Source organism: Anomaloglossus baeobatrachus, chromosome 3, assembly GCF_048569485.1.
Source record: "Anomaloglossus baeobatrachus isolate aAnoBae1 chromosome 3, aAnoBae1.hap1, whole genome shotgun sequence".
NCBI classification, from domain to species: Eukaryota; Metazoa; Chordata; class Amphibia; order Anura; family Aromobatidae; genus Anomaloglossus; species Anomaloglossus baeobatrachus.
In genome coordinates, this window is record NC_134355.1 from 8,339,795 (window position 1) to 8,360,290 (window position 20,496).

At 51.7% G+C, this 20,496-nt stretch overlaps 1 protein-coding gene across 5 annotated transcripts in view; it reads right to left on the minus strand.

The window, feature by feature from the left end:
• Positions 1–20,496, minus strand: part of MDGA1 (MAM domain containing glycosylphosphatidylinositol anchor 1) — a 506,924-nt gene that overhangs the window by 154,137 nt on the left and 332,291 nt on the right. For all 5 annotated transcript variants that reach the window (XM_075338981.1, XM_075338978.1, XM_075338979.1 and 2 more), the window contains one exon: positions 414–683. In XM_075338981.1, the coding sequence (XP_075195096.1) occupies positions 414–683 (270 nt within the window). The remainder of the gene's footprint in view (positions 1–413; positions 684–20,496) is intronic.

Consider the following 20,496-nt stretch of genomic DNA (forward strand, 5'->3'; position numbering starts at 1 on the left):
GGGCACTAACCAGGGGCAGAAAAGAAAGGGGGCAATAACCAGGGGCAGAAGAGCAAGGGGGCATTAACCAGGGTCAGAAGAGAAAGGGGGTATTAACCAGGGTCAGAAGAGAAAGGGGGCATTAACCAGGGTCAGAAGAGAAAGGGGGCATTAACCAGAGGCAGAAGAGAAAGGGAGCATTAACCAGGGGCAGAAGAGCAAGGGGGCACTAACCAGGGGCAGAAAAGAAAGGAGGCATTAACCAGCGGCAGAAAAGAAAGGGAGCATTAACCAGGGTCAGAAGAGAAAGGGGGCATTAACCAGGGTCAGAAGAGAAAGGGGGCATTAACCAGGGGAAAATTAAAAATGGAGCTCAGCGGTGACATCCCTCTGTTTAGTGTCCGGTGGCTTTTGGTCACTGGTGTAGGACGTACATCTCACTAGGAGGTTGACCGTCTTCTTAGCCGGGTTCCCCACGTTGTTGATGGCCGTACAGTTGTAATACCCGGAGTCCTCGTTTCGGATGTTCCATATTGTCAGGTTTCCCCCTTTGCTGATGCTGTTGGGTGGCATGGGTTTGGGGGAGTGAGACCACACAGCTTTGGTCGGGGGGTCGCCTCCTGTAAGTGTGCACTGGATAGTGATGTTATCTCCGGGGTTCACCACTAACGTCTCATTCACTGTCATCTTGAGAACAGGAGGAGCTGCAAAACGAGAGAAGGTGAGAAGACACCGAGGTGAGGAGGAAATCAGACTGATACCGTAACGTGTAACCTGCATATAATGCTGCAATGTCATCTCCCCAAACCAAGGACCCCACCTACCGCATCTACACAACACCCTGATATGCCAAATTATGTCTCCCCTCTAATATTTACCACATACACAAGAAAATAACTACTACAATACTGCCCCTATGTACAAGAATATAACTACTATAATACTGCTCCTATGTACAAGAATATAACTACTACAATACTGCCCCTATGTACAAGAATATAACTACTATAATACTGCCCCTATAGACAAGAATATAACTACTATAATACTGCCCCTATGTACAAGAATATAACTGCTATAATACTGCCCCCTATGTACAAGAATATAACTGCTATAATACTGCTCCTATAGACAAGAATATAACTACTATAATACTGCCCCTATGTACAAGAATATAACTGCTATAATACTGCTCCCTATATACAAGAATATAACTACTATAATACTGCCCCTATGTACAAGAATATAACTACTATAACACTGCCCTATGTACAAGAATATAACTACTATAATACTGCCCCTATGTACAAGAATATAACTACTATAATACTGCCCCCTATGTACAAGAATATAACTGCTATAATACTGCTCCTATAGACAAGAATATAACTACTATAATACTGCCCCTATGTACAAGAATATAACTACTATAATACTGCCCCTATATACAAGAATATAACTACTATAATACTGCCTCTATGTACAAGAATATAACCACTATAATACTGCCCCCTATGTACAAGAATATAACTACTATAATACTGCCCCTATGTACAAGAATATAACTACTATAATACTGCCCCTATAAACAAGAATATATCTACTATAATACCGCCCCCTATGTACAAGAATATAACTACTATAATACTGCCACTATGTACAAGAATATAACTACTATAATACTGCCACATATGTACAAGAATATAACTACTATAATACTGCCCCCTATGTACAAGAATATAACTACTATAATACTGCCCCCTATGTACAAGAATATAACTACTATAATACTGCTCCCTATGTACAAGAATATAACTACTATAATACTGCCCCTATATACAAGAATATAACTACTATAATACTGCCCCTATGTACAGGAATATATCTACTATAATACTGTCCCCTATGTACAAGAATATAACTACTATAATACTGCCCCTATGTACAAGAATATAACTACTATAATACTGCCACTATGTACAAGAGTATAACTACTATAATACTGCCCCTATGTACAAGAATATAACTACTATAATAGTGCCCCTATGTACAAGAATATAACTACTATAATACTGCCCCTATGTACAAGAATATAACTACTATAATAGTGCCCCCTATGTACAAGAATATAACTACTATAATACTGCCCCCTATGTACAAGAATATAACTACTATAATACTACCCCCATGTACAAGAATATAACTACTATAATACTGCCCCCTATGTACAAGAATATAACTACTATAATACTGCCCCTATATACAAGAATATAACTACTATAATACTGCCACCTATGTACAAGAATATAACTACTATAATACTGCCCCCTATGTACAAGAATATAACTACTATAATACTGCCCCCTATGTACAAGAATATAACTACTATAATACTGCCCCTATGTACAAGAATATAACTACTATAATACTGCCCCTATGTACAAGAATATAACTACTATAATATTGCCCCCTATGTACAAGAATACAACTACTATAATACTGCCCCCTATGTACAAGAATATAACTGTTATAATACTGCCCCCTATGTACAAGAATATAACTACTATAATATTGCCCCTATGTACAAGAATATAACTACCATAATACTGCCCCTATGAACAAGAATATAACTACTATAATACTGCCCCCTATGTACAAGAATATAACTGTTATAATACTGCCCCCTATGTACAAGAATATAACTACTATAATACTGCCCCCTATGTACAAGAATATATCTACTATAATACTGCCCCTATGTACAAGAATATAACTACTATAATACTGCCCCTATATACAAGAATATAACTACTATAATACTGCCCCTATATACAAGAATATAACTACTATAATACTGCCCCTATATACAAGAATATAACTACTATAATACTGTCACCTATGTACAAGAATATAACTACTATAATACTGCCCCTATGTACAAGAATATAACTACTATAATACTGCCCCCTATGTACAAGAATATAACTACTATAATACTGCCCCTATGTACAAGAATATAACTACTATAATACTGCCCCCTATGTACAAGAATATAACTACTATAATACTGCCCCTATGTACAAGAATATAACTACTATAATACTGCCCCTATGTACAAGAATATAACTACTATAATACTGCAGGTAAAGCTATAAAAAGATTCCTTTATTCCAAAGTACACGTTTTGCAAATAAAAATCATAAGAGGTCGCAGTTTAAAAAAAAAAAAAAAAAGTGAATTAAAAACGTAAAAGTTTTGTTATTAGATCTTAGAAGCCAAAACTCGTCTGTTGTTAAATCCCTTTTTCCTGTTTTCGCTGTCACTCCTCCTCTGCCGCCTTCTTCTTCCTTTTCCTTTTAATAAACCAGTGACCTGCAGTGGTCCTGGCTGCGGTCCTGGAATGGGACAGGGGTGTGAAGTCCCTGGGGCCGGGGTCCTGGAAAGTGACGGCAGCAAGTGCCCCGAATATTCTGCATACAACATATAGTGCGCATGGTATACAGTGTATACAGTGTGGTACAGTATATGGGTTTTACCTTGAGTGCATGTGGATATACTGTGTGTATATATATATATATATATATATATATATATATATATATATATATACACACAGTATATCACAGAAGTGAGTACACCCCCCTCACATTATTCTAAATATTTTATTTTATCTTCTCCTGGGACAGCGCTGCAGATCTGACCCTGTCATATAATGTGCAGTGTCAGTGCGCAGCTTGTATACAATGTGCAGTGTCAGTGCGCAGCTTGTATACAATGTGCAGTGTCAGTGCGCAGCTTGTATACAATGTGCAGTGTCAGTGCCCAGCTTGTATACAATGTGCAGTGTCAGTGCCCAGCTTGTATACAATGTGCAGTGTCAGTGCCCAGCTTGTATACAATGTGCAGTGTCAGTGCGCAGCTTGTATACAATGTGCAGTGTCAGTGCGCAGCTTGTATACAATGTGCAGTGTCAGTGCGCAGCTTGTATACAATGTGCAGTGTCAGTGCGCAGCTTGTATACAATGTGCAGTGTCAGTTTGCAGCTTGTATACAATGTGCAGTGTGAGTGCGCAGCTTGTATACAATGTGCAGTGTGAGTGCGCAGCTTGTATACAATGTACAGTGTCAGTGCGCCGCTTGTATACAATGTGCAGTGTCAGGGCGCAGCTTGTATACAATGTGCAGTGTCAGTGCGCAGCTTGTATACAATGTGCAGTGTCAGGGCGCAGCTTGTATACAATGTGCAGTGTCAGGGCGCAACTTGTATACAATGTACAGTGTCAGTGCGCAGCTTGTATACAATGTACAGTGTCAGTGCGCAGCTTGTATACAATGTACAGTGTCAGTGCGCAGCTTGTATACAATCTACAGTGTCAGTCTGCAGCTTGTATACAATGTGCAGTGTCAGTGCGCAGCTTCTATGCAATGTACAGTGTCAGTCTGCAACTTGTATACAATGTGCAGTGTCAGTGCGCAGCTTGTATACAATGTGCAGTGTCAGTGCGCAGCTTGTATAACAGTGTAAATAACTCAGCACAGCCATTAATGTCTAATCCACTGGCAACAAAAGTAAGTACACCCCTAATTGAAAATGGCCACATTGTGTCCAATTAGCCATGTGACTAATTAGGTCTCAGGTGTGAATGTGCCCATGTCCTATTAATGAAAAGGGCAGGTGAGCCCAGAGCCGAGGGGGTCCCAGACACATTCCCTGCATCGGGGTACTCTGCAGTCCGTCGCCTCTGCTTGTGACTAGATCTGCGCTGTTAGATGATACCGTATAATTGGACACGACACCTACTTGTGCCGCTCTGCGATGAGTGAGAGCTCTGTGGTATGTGAGTGCTCTGCAGCCGCCTTGCTCGCTTGGCTCTGCAGCCGCCTCGCTCGCTTGGCTCTGCAGCCGGCTCGCTCGCTTGGCTCTGCAGCCGGCTCGCTCGCTTGGCTCTGCAGCCGGCTCGCTCGCTTGGCTCTGCAGCCGGATCGCTCGCTTGGCTCTGCAGCCGGCTCGCTCGCTTGGCTCTGCAGTCGGCTCGCTCGCTTGGCTCTGCAGTCCGCTCGCTCGCTTGGCTCTGCAGTCGGCTCGCTCGCTTGGCTCTGCAGTCGGCTCGCTCGCTTGGCTCTGCAGCCGGCTCGCTCGCTTGGTTCTGCAGCCGGCTCGCTCGCTTGGCTCTGCAGTCGGCTCGCTCGCTTGGCTCTGCAGTCGGCTCGCTCGCTTGGCTCTGCAGTCGGCTCGCTCGCTTGGCTCTGCAGTCGGCTCGCTTGCTTGGTTCTGCAGTCGGCTCGCTCGCTTGGCTCTGTGGCGAGCGCTCAGCAGTTGGCTCGCTCTCTTAGCTCTGTGGTCAGTGCTCTGCAGCCGTCTCGCTCTCTTGGGTCTGCGGTGTGTGATCACTCTTCAGCCAGCTCGCTCTCTTGGTGGTGAGCGCTCTGTAGCCGCCTCACTCTTTTGGCTGTGCGGCGTGTGAGCGTTCTGCAACTGGTTCGTTCTCTTGGCTCTGCAGCCTTCTCTTAGCTCGTCCTCTGACTCGCTCTCTTGGCTATGCGGTGCGTGTGAGCATTATGCAGTCATCTCAATCTCTTGGCTCTGTAGCCACATTGCCCTCTTGGCTCTGTGGTGTGTAAACACTCTGCAGCTGGCTCGCTCTCTTGGCACCGCAGCCCTTCTCACTGTCTTAGCTCAGCAGTGAGCACTCTGTAGCTGGCTCACTCTCTTGGCTCTGTGGTCAGTACTCTGTAGCCGCCTCACTCTCTTGAGTCTGCAGCCGGCTCGCTCTCTTGGCTCTGCAGTTGGCTCGCTCTGTTGACTATGTGGTCAGGGCTCTGCAACCAGCTCGCTCTCTTGTTTCTGTAGTGTGTGTGAGGTTTCTGTAGTGTGTGAGCTCTCTGTAATCAGCTTGCTCTCTTGGCTCTGCCATGTGTGAACATTCTGCAGCTGGCTCACTCTCTTGGCTCTGCAGCAAGCTCACTCTCTCGACTCTGTAGTCAGTGCTCTGCAGCTGGCTTGCTTTCTTGGCTCTGCGGTTAGGGCTCTGCAGGCGGCTTGCTCTCTAGGCTCTACAGTCAGGCCACTCTCTTGGCTCTGCGGTCATTGCTGTGCAGCTGGCTCGCTCTTTGGCTCCATAGCCGGCTCACTCTCTTGGCTCTGCAGCCTCCTTGCCCTCTTGGCTCTGTGGTGTGTGAGCGCTCTGCAGCAAGCTCACTCTCTTGGCTCTGCAGCCGGCTTACTATCTTGGCTCTGCTGTGTGTGAGTGCTCTGCAGCCAAATAGTTGTCTAAGCTCTGCAGCCGACTTGACCTCTTGGCTCTGTGGTGTGTGAGCACTCTGAAACCAGCTCGCTTTCTTGGCTCTGCAGCCAGCTTGCTATCTTGGCTCTGTGGTGCGTGAGCGCTCTGCAGCCAGCTCACTCTCTTGGCTCTGCAGCCGGCTTGCTCTCTTGGCTCAGCAGTGTGTGAGTGCTCTGCAGCCAGTTCACTCTCTTGGCTCGGCAGCCGGCTCGCTCTCTTGGCTCTACGGAGAGTACTCTCCAGCTGGGTCGCTCTCTTGGCTCTGCAGTGAGCAATTAGATCGCTCTCTTGGCTCTGTAATTGGCTCGCTGTCTAGGCTCTGCAGCTGGCTTCCTCTCCAACTCTCTCTCTAGGCTCTGCAGCCGTCTCGCTCTTTTGGCTCTGCAGCCAGCTTGCTCTCTTGGTTCTTGCTGCCATCTCGCTCTCTTGATTCTGCAGCCGACTCTCTTGGCTCTGACGCTAGCTTGCTCTCATGGCTTTGCGGCTGGATCACTCTCTTGTCTCTGTGGTCAGTGCTCTGCAGCCAGCTCGCTCTCTTGGCCGTGCAGCCGGTTCAATCTTTTGGCTCGCTCTCTTGGCTTTGCATCCGGCTCACTCTCTTGGTTCTGCGGTGAGTGCTATTCAGCCAGCTCTCTCTTTTGGCTCTGCAGCCGGCTTGCTCTCTTGGTTCGCTCTCTTGGCTTTGCGGCTGGCTCACTCTCTTGGCTCTCCGGTCCGTGCTCTGCAGCTGGCTCGCTCCCTTGGCTTGCTTTCTTGGCTCTGCGGTCAGCTTGCTCTCTTGGCTCGTTCTCTTGATTCTGCAGCCGACTCGCTCCCTTGGCTCGCTCTCTTGGCTCTGCAACCGGCTCGCTCTCTTGGCTCTGCAGCTGGCTTGCTCTCTTGGCTACCTCCCTTGGCTCGCTATCTTGGCTTTGCGGCCGGCTCGCTCTCCTGGCTCTGCGGTCAGTGCTCTGCGGCCGGCTCGCTCTCTTGGCTCGCTCTCTTGGCTCTGCGGTTAGTGCTCTGCAGCCGACTCGCTCTCTTGGCTCTGCCGTCAGTGCTCTGCAGCCAGCTCGCTCTCTTGGCTCTGCGGTCAGTGCTCTGCAGCCAGCTCGCTCTTTTGGCTCTGCGGTCAGTGCTCTGCAGCCGGCTCGCTCTCTTGGCTCTGCGGTCAGTGCTCGGCAGCCGGCTCGCTCTCTTGGCTCTGCGGTCAGTGCTCTGCAGCCGGCTCGCTCTCTTGGCTCGCTCGCTTGGCTCTGCCGTCATGCCGTCAGTGCTCTGCAGCCGGCTCGCTCTCTTGTCTCTGCCGTCAGTGCTCTGCAGCCGGCTCGCTCTCTTGGCTCTGCCGTCAGTGCTCTGCAGCCGGCTCGCTCTCTTGGCTCTGCCGTCAGTGCTCTGCAGCCGGCTCGCTCTCTTGGCTCTGCCGTCAGTGCTCTGCAGCCGGCTCGCTCTCTTGGCTCTGCCGTCAGTGCTCTGCAGCTGGCTCGCTCTCTTGGCTCTGCCGTCAGTGCTCTGCAGCCAGCTCGCTCTCTTGGCTCTGCGGTCAGTGCTCTGCAGCCGGCTCACTCTATTGGCTGGCTCGCTCTCTTGGCTCTGCCGTCAGTGCTCTGCAGCCAGCTCGCTCTCTTGGCTCTGCGGTTAGTGCTCTGCAGCCGGCTCGTTCTCTTGGCTCTGCGGTTAGTGCTCTGCAGCCGGCTCGCACTCTTGGCTTGCTCTCTTGGCTCTGCAGCCGGCTCGCTCTCTTGGCTCGCTCTCTTGGCTCTGCGGTCAGTGCTCTGCAGTCTGCTCGCTCTCTTAGCTCTGCCGTCAGTGCTCTGCAGCCGGCTCGCTCTCTTGGCTCTGCGGTCAGTGCTCTGCAGGTGGCTCGCTCTCTTGGCTTGCTCTCTTGGCTCTGCAGCCGGCTCGCTCTCTTGGCTCTGCGGTCAGTGCTCTGCAGTCTGCTCGTTCTCTTGGCTCTGCGGTCAGTGCTCTGCAGCCGGTTCGCTCTCTTGGCTTGCTCTCTTGGCTCTACGGTCAGTGCTCTGCAGCCGGCTCGCTCTCTTGGCTCTGCGGTCAGTGCTCTGCAGCCGGCTCGCTCTCTTGGCTCGCTCTCTTGGCTCTGCGGTCCGTGCTCTGCAGCCGGCTCGCTCTCTTGGCTCTGCGGTCAGTGCTCTGCAGCCGGCTCGCTCTCTTGGCTCTGCGGTCAGTGCTCTGCAGCCGGCTCGCTCTCTTGGCTCGCTCTCTTGGCTCTGCGGTCAGTGCTCTGCAGCCGGCTCGCTCTCTTGGCTCTGCGGTCAGTGCTCTGCAGCCGGCTCGCTCTCTTGGCTCTGCCGTCAGTGCTCTGCAGCCGGCTCGCTCTCTTGGCTCGCTCTCTTGGCTCTGCGGTCAGTGCTCTGCAGCCGACTCGCTCTCTTGGCTCTGCGGTCAGTGCTCTGCAGCCGGCTCGCTCTCTTGGCTCTGCGGTCAGTGCTCTGCAGCCGGCTCGCTCTCTTGGCTCTGCGGTCAGTGCTCTGCAGCCGGCTCGCTCTCTTGGCTCTGCGGTCAGTGCTCTGCAGCCGGCTCGCTCTCTTGGCTCTGCGGTCAGTGCTCTGCAGCCGGCTCGCTCTCTTGGCTCTGCGGTCAGTGCTCTGCAGCCGGCTCGCTCTCTTGGCTCTGCGGTCAGTGCTCTGCAGCCGGCTTGCTCTCTTGGCTCTGCGGTCAGTGCTCTGCAGCCGGCTCGCTCTCTTGGCTCTGCGGTCAGTGCTCTGCAGCCGGCTCGCTCTCTTGGCTCTGCGGTCAGTGCTCTGCAGCCGGCTCGCTCTCTTGGCTCTGCGGTCAGTGCTCTGCAGTCTGCTCGCTCTCTTGGCTCTGCGGTCAGTGCTCTGCAGCCGGCTCGCTCTCTTGGCTCTGCGGTCAGTGCTCTGCAGCCGGCTCGCTCTCTTGGCTCTGCGGTCAGTGCTCTGCAGCCGGCTCGCTCTCTTGGCTCTGCGGTCAGTGCTCTGCAGCCGGCTCGCTCTCTTGGCTCGCTCTCTTGGCTCTGCGGTCAGTGCTCTGCAGCCGGCTCGCTCTCTTGGCTCGCTCTCTTGGCTCTGCACTCCCCGCTTCTTATGATAATATTGTATTTCCAGGCATTTGCTCACATTGCTGCTACTTCCACTCTTCCGGAGCGCGCGCTGCCCCTCGGGGCCTCATAGAAGCTTCAATTAAAAGCAGAATCCGTTGTTTTAATTTGTTGTTTGCGGAACATATGACACAGACGGAGTGAGAGTCATCCATCATTGTAGAGCACATCACCCTCAGCTGGGAGCTGCGCACACTGTGCTTTGCATGCAGAATATGTCGCGCTGGTGGCGGCGGGAGACGTGGCTGCATCCGGTGTTGGCAGTGCTGGATGCAGCCCGGAGCCGAGGCGCAGCTCTGGAGGATCATTACACAGGATGAGCCGCTGTTATCACTGCGCTGGAGGGTGAACAGGTGTTGTGTATCACAGAGAACAGGTACGGCCCAATTATGGCATTAACCCCTCTGATGCCAGGGGAGGTAACGCACAAAGCCGAAACCGCCGGACAGTGCACAAAGCAGCCCTGCAGACGCTCAGGACCACATCATTCTCACATTATCCTTTTTTCCAGTTTCTGATATTTTCACCGATAATCTGATGATTGGATCTTAATTTTATTGTAAGAACCAAAACCAGTTAACCCCTTGTATCCTGGTCCCAATCAGCAGATGGACCCAGCAATGGGCTTCTGTCTACTTGGAAATATCCATAGAGGATTGATAATCCGGGACACAGAGCAGGGGGGCGCAAACATTTATGGTGAGGGGCTTTGGGCTCCTTTCAATAAAAAAGCTCCAAGCTAGGGGAGGCGAGACCACTGCTGCCTCCAAAAAAGGTGGAAATAATGAGCATTGTGCTGAGATATCGGACTGCAATGGGCCCCTGTACTGTACCTACACAGGCACCGCCTCTGTCAGTGTCTTCCCCTCCCCATCCTGCAGCACATCACTCCTATCCTCCTGCTCCTGCAGTGTATCTCTCCTCACCGACTCTATGTATATGCCAACATGCAGTGCAGCTCTCTATGTAGACCCTCTATACAAAAGCCCCGTCCTGCAGTATATCTCTCCTCACAGCCCCTATGTACAAAAGCCCCATCCTGCAGTATATCTCTCCTCTGAGCCCCCTGTATACAGCTCCATCCTGCAGTATATCTCTCTCCTCTCAGTCCCTCTGTACAATGCTCCATCCTGCAGTATATCTCTCCTCTCAGCCCCCTGTATACAGCTCCATCCTGCAGTATATCTCTCCTCTCAGTCCCTCTGTACAATGCTCCATACTGCAGTATATCTCTCCTCTCAGTCCCTCTGTACAATGCTCCATCCTGCAGTATATCTCTCCTCTCGGCCCCCTGTATACAGCTCCATCCTGCAGTATATCTCTCCTCTCAGCCCCCTGTATACAGCTCCATCCTGCAGTATATCTCTCTCCTCTCAGTCCCTCTGTACAATGCTCCATCCTGCAGTATATCTCTCCTCTCAGCCCCCTGTATACAGCTCCATCCTGCAGTATATCTCTCCTCTCAGTACCTCTGTACAATGCTCCATACTGCAGTATATCTCTCCTCTCAGTCCCTCTGTACAATGCTCCATCCTGCAGTATATCTCTCCTCTCAGTCCCTCTGTACAATGCTCCATCCTGCAGTATATCTCTCCTCTCAGCCCCCTGTATACAGCTCCATCCTGCAGTATATCTCTCCTCTCAGTCCCTCTGTACAATGCTCCATCCTGCAGTATATCTCTCCTCTCAGCCCCCTGTATACAGCTCCATCCTGCAGTATATCTCTCCTCTCAGTCCCTCTGTACAATGCTCCATACTGCAGTATATCTCTCCTCTCAGCCCCTCTGTACAATGCTCCATCCTGCAGTATATCTCTCCTCTCAGCCCCCTGTATACAGCTCCATCCTGCAGTATATCTCTCCTCTCAGTCCCTCTGTACAATGCTCCATACTGCAGTATATCTCTCCTCTCAGCCCTCTATACAATGCTCCATCCTGCAATATATCCCTCCTCTCAGCCCCCTGTATACAGCCCCATCCTGCAGTAATATCTCTCCTCATACCTCTGTACAATGCTCCATCCTGCAGTATATCTCTCCTCTCAGCCCCTCTGTACAATGCTCCATCCTGCAGTATATCTCTCCTCTCTTCCCCTCTGTACAATGCTCCATCCTGCAGAATATCTCTCCTCTCAACCCTTTTGTACAATGCTCCATCCCTCAGTATATCTCTCCTCTCAGCCCCTCTGTACAATGCTCCATCCTGCAGTATATCTCTCCTCTCAGCCCTCTATACAATGCTCCATCCTGCAGTATATCTCTCCTCTCAGCCCCTCTGTACAATGCTCCATCCTGTAGTATATCTCTCCTCTCAGCCCTCTATACAATGCTCCATCCTGCAGTATATCTCTCCTCTCAGCCCCTCTGTACAATGCTCCATCCTGCAGTATATCTCTCCTCTCAGCCCCTCTGTACAATGCTCCATCCTGTAGTATATCTCTCCTCTCAGCCCTCTATACAATGCTCCATCCTGCAGTATATCTCTCCTCTCAGCCCCTCTGTACAATGCTCCATCCTGCAGTATATCTCTCCTCTCAGCCCCCTGTATACAGCTCCATCCTGCAGTATATCTCTCCTCTCAGTCCCTCTGTACAATGCTCCATCCTGCAGTATATCCCTCCTCTCAGCCCCCTGTATACAGCCCCATCCTGCAGTATATCTCTCCTCTCAGTCCCTCTGTACAATGCTCCATACTGCAGTATATCTCTCCTCTCAGTCCCTCTGTACAATGCTCCATCCTGCAGTATATCTCTCCTCTCAGTCCCTCTGTACAATGCTCCATCCTGCAGTATATCTCTCCTCTCAGTCCCTCTGTACAATGCTCCATCCTGCAGTATATCTCTCCTCTCAACCCTTTTGTACAATGCTCCATCCCTCAGTATATCTCTCCTCTCAGCCCCTCTGTACAATGCTCCATACTGCAGTATATCTCTCCTCTCAGCCCCTCTGTACAATGCTCCATACTGCAGTATATCTCTCCTCTCAGCCCCTCTGTACAATGCTCCATCCTGCAGTATATCTCTCCTCTCAGCCCCTCTGTACAATGCTCCATCCTGCAGAATATCTCTCCTCTCAACCCTTTTGTACAATGCTCCATCCCTCAGTATATCTCTCCTCTCAGCCCTCTCTACAATGCTCCATCCTGCAGGATATCCTCTCAGCCTCCTGTATACAGCCCCATCTTGCAGTATATCGCTCTCCTTAGCATACACTGCAGTTTCCCGTAAGATTATTGTCCTAAACGAATAAATATCTGTACATTATTATAAGATCACATTGAGATTTGGAAATAAAGAACTAGAAATTCTGCATTTTGCACTAAAAATATTAATTTTTTTTCATTTGCAAAGATTGGCTTCAGCAGGGTCTTTGCTTCCCTGCACCACGTCTGACTGAGGATTGATTTAACTAAACATCTGTCAGCGAGCTCTTTATGAGGGAGAGTTACTGCCTTTTCGTGAGGGAGAGTTACTCTGAGCTCTTTCATCTGCCTTCTCGTGACTTCTTCTAGGCTGTTTTAAGACCACATCAAAGTTGAGCTGAACTTGGAAGCTGCCTCTTGGTTCCCCTGATTTCCCCCCCATCCCCCGCTCCGTGCCCCCCACACGGTGATCCTGCCAATCCCCTGTGAGTAATGGCCTCTGTCAGGCGGCAGCGCGCTCTGCTCTCTCCCTGAGACGCGCCGTTTTGGCCGCTAAGTGCAAGTGACAGTTTAATGGGGTCCCGGTAATAAGGCACTTCATTAGAGGCCGGCCTCTGAGAGCCTCATCCTCCGGTGGAGGGAGGGGGATTGATGGAGACACAACGTCTGCAATGTGCTCCGCTCCTCCGCACCTGCGTCCCCGGAGGATGAAGACACCTGGCGATCAATAATGCCGGATCCATCACCGGTGTCCGAAAACTCCGACACTCGAAAGACGGAAAATCCAGCGACAAGAATCAGCACATAAGAATCCTAGTGAGGAAACAGATGTGCGCTTCCCAGAATCATCGCCTGATCCAGGCGCATCGGGGGTCTGCTAAGCCCACCGTAACGTCTGAGAATCCGCTTCTCAGGGGGTATCCGTATGGACGCACCATATGGCGGCACACGGATTGCATACAGCTCCATGGCACAGAGCTGCGGGCGCACAGCCGGCGTTACACGGCCGCGGCACAACATCTGGATGAAGCTTCTACCTTCTCAGGAGTTTTCCCAAGTTTCTCCCACGCTCCAAGAAAATGTGAGCCTGAAATCTGGAGATTAGACGGATCCCGGCAGAGACCGGCAGCACCGACAACCCCGTGCCACAGACACGGACCCGGTGCATCAAACAGACTGCAAAGAATTCTGGGAAAACGCTCTTAAAAGTCGCAGCATTCTTGCAAACTGGCGAAGCTGGAACGGGGGCGGATGGGGCGTAATGTACAGACTGTCTGATGATGGCGGCCCGGACTCAGGCCCTGATGGGATCTCTCACTGGAGTGAGGTTCCTGCAGAGGCAAAGTGGGCGCCTCCAAATGAACCGGGTGCCTCCAAATGAACCGGGCGCCTCCTGATGAACCGGGCGCCTCCTGATGAACCGGGCGCCTCCTAATGAACCGGGCGCCTCCTGATGAACCGGGCACCTCCTAATGAACCGGGCGCCTCCTGATGAACCGGGCGCCTCCTGATGAACCGGGCGCCTCCTAATGAACCGGGCGCCTCCTGATGAACCGGGCGCCTCCAAATGAACCGGGCACCTCCTAATGAACCGGGCGCCTCCTGATGAACCGGGCGCCTCCTGATGAACCGGGCACCTCCTAATGAACCGGGCGCCTCCAAATGAACCGGGCGCCTCCAAATGAACCGGGCGTCCCCAAATGAACCGAGTGTCTCCTGATGAACCGGGCGCCTCCTAATGAACCGAGTGTCTCCTGATGAACCGGGCGCCTCCTAATGAACCGGGCGCCTCCTGATGAACCGGGCGCCTCCTGATGAACCGGGCGCCTCCTAATGAGCCGGGCGCCTCCTAATGAACCGGGCGCCTCCTAATGAACCGGGCGCCTCCTGATGAACCGGGCGCCTCCTGATGAACCGGGCGCCTCCTGATGAACCGGGCGCTTCCTAATGAACCGGGTGCCTCCTGATGAACCGGGCGCCTCCTAATGAACCGGGCGCCTCCTGATGAACCGGGCGCCTCCTGATGAACCGGGCGCCTCCGGATGAACCGGGCGCCTCCTGATGAACCGGGCGCCTCCTAATGAACCGGGCGCCTCCTGATGAACCGGGCGCCTCCTGATGAACCGGGCGCCTCCTGATGAACCGGGCGCCTCCTAATGAACCGGGCGGCTCCTGATGAACCGGGCGCCTCCTAATGAGCCGGGCGCCTCCTGATGAACTGGGCGCCTCCTGATGAACCGGGTGCCTCCAAATGAACCGGTTGTCTCCAAGTGAACCGGGCGCCTCCAAATGAACCGGGCACCTCCTAATGAACGGGGCGCCTCCTAATGAACGGGGCGCCTCCAAATGAACCGGGTGTCTCCAAATGAACCAAGTGCCTCCAAATGAACCGTGCGCCTCCTAATGAACCGGGCGCCTCCAAATGAACCGGGCGCCTCCAAATGAACCGGGCGCCTACTAATGAACCGGGCGCCTCCTAATGAGCCAGGCACCTCCTGATGAACCGGGCGCCTCCAAATGAACCGGGCGCCTCCTAATGAGCCGGGCGCCTCATAATGAACCGGGCGCCTCCTAATGAACAGAGCGCCTCCAAATGAACCGGGCGCCTCCTGATGAACCGGGCGCCTCCTAATGAACCGGGCGCCTCCTGATGAACCGAGCGCCTCCTGATGAACCGGGCGCCTCCTAATGAGCCGGGCGCCTCCTAATGAACCGGGCGGCTCCTGATGAACCGGGCGCCTCCTAATGAGCCGGGCGCCTCCTGATGAACCGGGCGCCTCCAAATGAACTGGGCACCTCCTAATGAACGGGGCGCCTCCTAATGAACGGGGCGCCTCCAAATGAACCGGGTGTCTCCAAATGAACCAAGTGCCTCCAAATGAACCAGGCGCCTCCAAATGAACCGGGCGCCTCCTAATGAACAGAGCGCCTCCAAATGAACCGGGCGCCTCCAAATGAACCGGGTGTCTCCTGATGAACCGGGCGCCTCCTGATGAACCTGGCGCCTCCTAATGAACCGGGCGCCTCCTAATGAACCTGGCGCCTCGTAATAAACCGGGTGCCTCGTAATAAACCGGGTGCCTCCTAATGAACCGGGCATCTCCTAATGAACCGGGCATCTCCTAATGAACCGGGCGTCTCCTGATGAACCGGGCATCTCCTAATGAATCGGATGCCTCCTAATCAACCGGGCATCTCCTAATGAACTGGGCGCCTCCTAATGAACCGGACGCCTCCTAATGAACCGGGCGCCTCCTAATGAACCGGGCGCCTCCTAATGAACTGGGCGCCTCCTAATGAACCGGGCATCTCCTAATGAACCGGACCCCTCCTGATGAACCGGGCGCCTCCTAATGAGCCGGGCGCCTCCTGATGAACCGGGCGCCTCCTAATGAGCCGGGCGCCTCCTAATGAACCGGGCGGCTCCTGATGAACCGGGCGCCTCCTAATGAGCCGGGCGCCTCCTGATGAACCGGGCGCCTCCTGATGAACCGGGTGCCTCCAAATGAACCGGGCGCCTCCAAATGAACCGGGCGCCTCCTAATGAACGGGGCGCCTCCTAATGAACGGGGCGCCTCCAAATGAACCGGGTGTCTCCAAATGAACCAAGTACCTCCAAATGAACCGGGCGCCTCCTAATGAACCAGGCGCCTCCAAATGAACTGGGCGCCTCCAAATGAACCGGGCGCCTACTAATGAACCGGGCACCTCCTAATGAGCCGGGCACCTCCTGATGAACCGGGCGCCTTCAAATGAACCGGGCGCCTCCTAATGAGCCGGGCGCCTCATAATGAACCGGGCGCCTCCTAATGAACCGAGCGCCTCCAAATGAACCGGGCGCCTCCAAATGAACCGGGTGTCTCCTGATGAACCGGGTGCCTCCTGATGAACCTGGCGCCTCCTAATGAACCGGGCGCCTCCTAATGAACCTGGCGCCTCGTAGTAAACCGGGTGCCTCCTAATGAACCGGGCATCTCCTAATGAACCGGGCATCTCCTAATGAACCGGGCGTCTCCTGATGAACCGGGCATCTCCTAATGAATCGGATGCCTCCTAATCAACCGGGCATCTCCTAATGAACTGGGCGCCTCCTAATGAACCGGGCGCCTCCTAATGAACCGGGCGCCTCCTAATGAACCGGGCGCCTCCTAATGAACCGAGCACCTCCTAATGAACTGGGCACCTCCTAATGAACCGGGCATCTCCTAATGAACCGGACCCCTCCTGATGAACCGGGCGCCTCCTAATGAGCCGGGCGCCTCCTGATGAACCGGGCGCCTCCTGATGAACCGGGCGCCTCCTAATGAGCCGGGCGCCTCCTAATGAACCGGGCGGCTCCTGATGAACCGGGTGCCTCCTAATGAGCCGGGCGCCTCCTGATGAACCGGGCGCCTCCTGATGAACCGGGTGCCTCCAAATGAACCGGTTGTCTCCAAGTGAACCGGGCGCCTCCAAATGAACCGGGCGCCTCCTAATGAACAGGGCGCCTCCTAATGAACGGGGCGCCTCCAAATGAACCGGGTGTCTCCAAATGAACCAAGTGCCTCCAAATGAACCGGGCGCCTCCTAATGAACCAGGCGCCTCCAAATGAACCGGGCGCCTCCAAATGAACCGGGCGCCTACTAATGAACCGGGCGCCTCCTAATGAGCCGGGCACCTCCTGATGAACCGGGCGCCTCCTAATGAGCCGGGCGCCTCCTAATGAACCGAGCGCCTCCAAATGAACCGGGCGCCTCCAAATGAACCGGGTGTCTCCTGATGAACCGGGTGCCTCCTGATGAACCTGGCGCCTCCTAATGAACCGGGCGCCTCCTAATGAACCTGGCGCCTCGTAATAAACCGGGTGCCTCCTAATGAACCGGGCATCTCCTAATGAACCGGGCATCTCCTAATGAACCGTGCGTCTCCTGATGAACCGGGCATCTCCTAATGAACCGGATGCCTCCTAATCAACCGGGCATCTCCTAATGAACTGGGCGCCTTCTAATGAACCGGGCGCCTCCTAATGAACCGGGCGCCTCCTAATGAACCGGGCGCCTCCTAATGAACCGGGCGCCTCCTAATGAACCGGGCGCCTCCTAATGAACTGGGCGCCTCCTAATGAACCGGGCATCTCCTAATGAACCGGACCCCTCCTGATGGACCGGGCGCCTCCTAATGAACCGGGTGCCTCCGACTCCAACTTCCCCCTCGTCAACGCCGGAGTGGATGAATCGGGGCCTCTGGAGCAGTAAATGAAAGGCGAGAGATTATATATACTGTGGGGAAAATAAGGATTTGATCCGCTGCAGATTTTGCAGTTTTCTCTCTACACAGAATGGAGAGATCTGCAATTTTTCTTGTAGGAAACTTCATCTATGAGAGAATAAAAATATCCAGGTAATCCCATTGTATGAGTTATAAATAATTTTATTTGCATTTTCTTGCATGAAATAAGTATTTTATCACCGACTGACCAGCAGTAATTCTGCTGTCACAAACCGGTTATTTTTTCTCTTACTCCACACTCATTACCTGGATTTATTGCCCCTGGGTGACCTCGTTACCTGTATAATAGACACCTGTCCACACACTCAGTCACGCTCCGATCTCTCCACCATGGCCAGGACCAAAGAGCTGTGTAAGGACAGCAAAGACAAAACTGTAGACCTGCAGAAGGCTGGGATGAGCTACAATACAATAGGCAAGCAGCTTGGTGAGAAGGCAACAACTGTTGACATAATTATTAGAAAATGGAAGAAACACAGGATGACTGTCAATCTTACTCGGTCTGGGGCTTCATGCAAGATGTCTCCTCGTGAGGTAACGATAATTCTGAGAAAGGTCAGGAATCAGCCCAGATCTACACGGGAGGACTTGGTCAATGACCTGAAGAGAGCTGCGACCACAGTCTCTAAGATTAAAGTTATTAACACACTATGTCATGGATTAAAATCCTGCAGGGCACGCAAGGTCCCTGTGCTCACACCAGCACATGTCCTGGCCCATTTGAAGTTCGCCAGTGAACATCTGGAGGATCCAGAGGAGACATGGGAGAAGGTCATGTGGTCAGATGAGACCAAAATAGAATGTTTTGGTATCAACTCCACTCACGGTGTCTGGAGAAAGAAGAAGAATGAGTATATGAGGCATGGGGGCTGAAACATCATCAAACAGTTTGGCATAGCTATTCTGCAAAGGGGACAGGATGACTGCACCGTATTGAGCGGAGGATGGATGGGGGTCATGTATCATGAGATTTTGACCAACCACACCCTTCTCTCAGTAAGAGCCTTGAAGATGGGTCATGGCTGGGTCTTCCAGCATGACAATGACCCGAAATACACAGCCAGGGCAATTAAGGAGCGGCTCCGTAAGAAGCATTTCAAGGTCCTGGAGTGGCCTAGCTAGTCTCCAGACCTGAACCCAATAGAGAATCTTTGGAGGAGCTGAAACTTAATGTTGCCCTGTGACAGCCCTGAAACCGTAAAGATCTGGAGAAGATCTGTATGGAGGAGTGACCTGAAAGATCTGGAGAAGATCTGTATGGAGGAGTGACCTGGAAGATCTGGAGAAGATCTGTATGGAGGAGTGACCTGAAAGATCTGGAGAAGATCTGTATGGAGGAGTAACCTGAAACATCTGGAGAAGATCTGTATGGAGGAGCGACCTGAAAGATCTGGAGAAGATCTGTATGGAGGAGTGACCTGAAAGATCTGGGGATCTGTATAGAGGAGGGACCTGAAAGATCTGGAGAAGATCTGTATGGGGGAGTGACCTGAAAGATCTGGAGAAGATCTGTATGGAGGAGTGACCTGAAAGATCTGGAGAAGGTCTGTATGGAGGAGTGACCTGAAAGATCTGGAGAACATCTGTATGGAGGAGTGACCTGAAAGATCTGGAGAACATCTGTATGGAGGAGTGACCTGAAAGATCTGGAGAACATCTGTATGGAGGAGTGACCTGAAAGATCTGGAGAACATCTGTATGGAGGAGTGACCTGAAAGATCTGGAGAACATCTGTATGGAGGAGAGACCTGAAAGATCTGGAGAACATCTGTATGGAGGAGTGACCTGAAAGATCTGGAGAAGATCTGTATGGAGGAATGACCTGAAAGATCTGGAGAAGATCTGTATGGAGGAGTGACCTGAAAGATATGGAGAAGATCTGTATGGAGGAGTGACCTGAAAGATCTGGAGAAGATCTGTATGGAGGAGTGACCTGAAAGATCTGGAGAAGATCTGTATGGAGGAGTTGCCGTTATCCCGGCTGCAGTGTGTGCAAACCTCGTCAAGAACTGGAAACGTCCGACCTCTGTAACTCCAAACAAAGGTTTCTAACAAATATTAAGTTCTGTTTTTCTATTGTATCAAATACTTATTTCATGTAATAAAATGCAAATTAATTATTTTAAAATCAGACAATGGGATTACCTGGATTTATTTTTAATTCTGTCACAGGTGAAGTTACCGGCGATAAAAATTACAGATCTCTCCATTCTGTGTAGAGGGGGACTGGAAAATCTGCATATATACAGTGGGTATGGAAAGTATTCACACCCCTTTAATTTTTTCCCCTCTGTTTCATTGCAGCCATTTGGTACATTTGTTCTCATTAATGTGCACTCTGCACCCATCCCCCATCCCCCATCCTCCATCTTGACAGAAAATAACCCAGAAATTTTTGCAAATTTATTAAACATGAAAAACTGAAATCTCACATGGTCATAAGTATTCAGCCCCTTTGCTCAGTATATCACATGGTTATAAGTATTCAGCCCCTTTGCTCAGTATATCACATGGTTATAAGTATTCAGCCCCTTTGCTCAGTATATCACATGGTCATAAGTATTCAGCCCCTTTGCTCAGTATTGAGTAGAGGCACCTTCCCTTTTGAGCTAGTACAGCCATGAGTCTTCTTGAGGTCCTGGATTTGGGGATCCTCGGCCATTCTTCCTTGCAGATCCTCTCCAGTCCCATCAGGTTGGATGGTGAACGTTGGTGGACGCCATTTTCAGGTCTCTCCAGAGATGCTCAATTGGGTTTAGGTCAGGG